Source organism: Acanthisitta chloris, unplaced genomic scaffold, assembly GCF_000695815.1.
Source record: "Acanthisitta chloris isolate BGI_N310 unplaced genomic scaffold, ASM69581v1 scaffold12932, whole genome shotgun sequence".
NCBI lineage: Eukaryota > Metazoa > Chordata > Aves > Passeriformes > Acanthisittidae > Acanthisitta > Acanthisitta chloris.
Window position 1 is genome coordinate 1 of NW_008658854.1, and position 1349 is coordinate 1349.

General features: G+C 60.3%; 1 protein-coding gene across 1 annotated transcript in view; it reads left to right on the plus strand.

Moving 5' to 3' along the window:
• Positions 1-61: 61 nt before the first annotated feature.
• The window catches only part of VPS72 (vacuolar protein sorting 72 homolog (S. cerevisiae)), a gene marked incomplete at its 5' end in the record, with an annotated part of 1499 nt that continues 211 nt past the window's right edge, over positions 62-1349 (plus strand). Inside the window, 5 exons of the mRNA XM_009085246.1 lie at positions 62-214; positions 351-459; positions 528-707; positions 806-947; positions 1173-1347. Coding sequence (XP_009083494.1) covers positions 62-214; positions 351-459; positions 528-707; positions 806-947; positions 1173-1347 — 759 coding nt within the window. The remainder of the gene's footprint in view (positions 215-350; positions 460-527; positions 708-805; positions 948-1172; positions 1348-1349) is intronic.

The window sequence follows — 1349 nt, forward strand, 5'->3', positions numbered from 1 at the left end:
AGACCCCCGGTTTGACCCTACCCCCGGTGTGACCTCCCCCGGTGTGACCCCGTGCCCACAGGAGTCTGGCGATGACGAGTACCGTGGGGACCAGTCGGACAGCGATGACGAGGTGGACTCGGACTTCGACATCGATGAGGGGGATGAGCCTGGCAGTGAGCAGGATGAGGATGAGCCACGGCGGCGCCGACGCGTCCTCACCAAGGCCTACCGGGTGCGAGGAGCTCCAGGAGGGACTCCGGGGAAACTCCAGGGTTCTTTCCCAGGAAAAATGGTTAAACAGGGCCAAATCCATGGTTCGGGGGGAGTTCTTCTACCTCCTCACTCATGCGCTCTGCCCTGTCCCGCAGGAGCCTCTGAAAAGCCTTCGCCCCAAGAAGGATGTGTCTCGAGGTGGCTCCCAGAAACCACGGGAGGTGAAATCCATCCCCCTGGAGCTGCAGGAGGATGTGGGAGACAGTGAGTGTGTGGGATGGGATGGGCTGAGAATGGGGTCCTGGGGAGCTCTGATCCCTGTCCCCATGCAGGCCGGAAGCACATGCGGCAGTCGACGACGGAGCACACGCGACAGACGTTTTTGCGGCTGCAGGAGCGGCAGGTGCAGTCCAAGAGGAAGAAGGGAGGCCCCAACTACGACCGACCCCTGACCCAGGAGGAGCTGCTGGAAGAGGCCAAAATCACGGAGGAGATCAACCTGCGCTCCCTGGGTGAGCCGGCGTGGGGGTGACAGGGACCCCTGGACCAGCACTGGGAGGGGGTTAGTGAGGCACTGAGCTTCCCCCTTGATCTGTTCCTGCTTTCACAGAGAACTATGAGCGCCTGGAAGCTGACAAGAAGAAGCAGGTGCAGAAGAAAAGGAAGTGTGTGGGGCCTGTGATCCGGTACTGGTCCGTCACAATGCCACTGGTGCCAGAGCCTGGCAAGGAGGAGAATGTGGATGTGGAGGGGTGAGTGGGGTCATCTCGATGTGACCTTGGTGATTTTGCCCCCGTGCTCTATCACTGTATCCCAACCTCAATCCCTCCCCAGGCCCTATCTGCCTGTGGGAAGGGTTTTGGGCAGCACCTTGAATCCCCCCAAATCGTAAATTCCAGTCCTGGGGGACAGCTCAAGCAGGTTTGGCAGCTGAGGTCACCCAGGGGTCTCCTGGGTGCTGATTATGACTCTTCTAGGCTGGACCAAGACCCCCAACAAGCTGATGCTACTCCTGCCCCGGCTTCATCTGGGAAGTGCTCCCGTACCTTCATCTCCTTCAGTGATGACGAAACCTTCGAGCGTTTCTTCCCCAAATCCAAGCCCCCTCGGCTGCCAGTGCGGGAGCTATGCCCTGTGACCCACAGGCCAGCCGT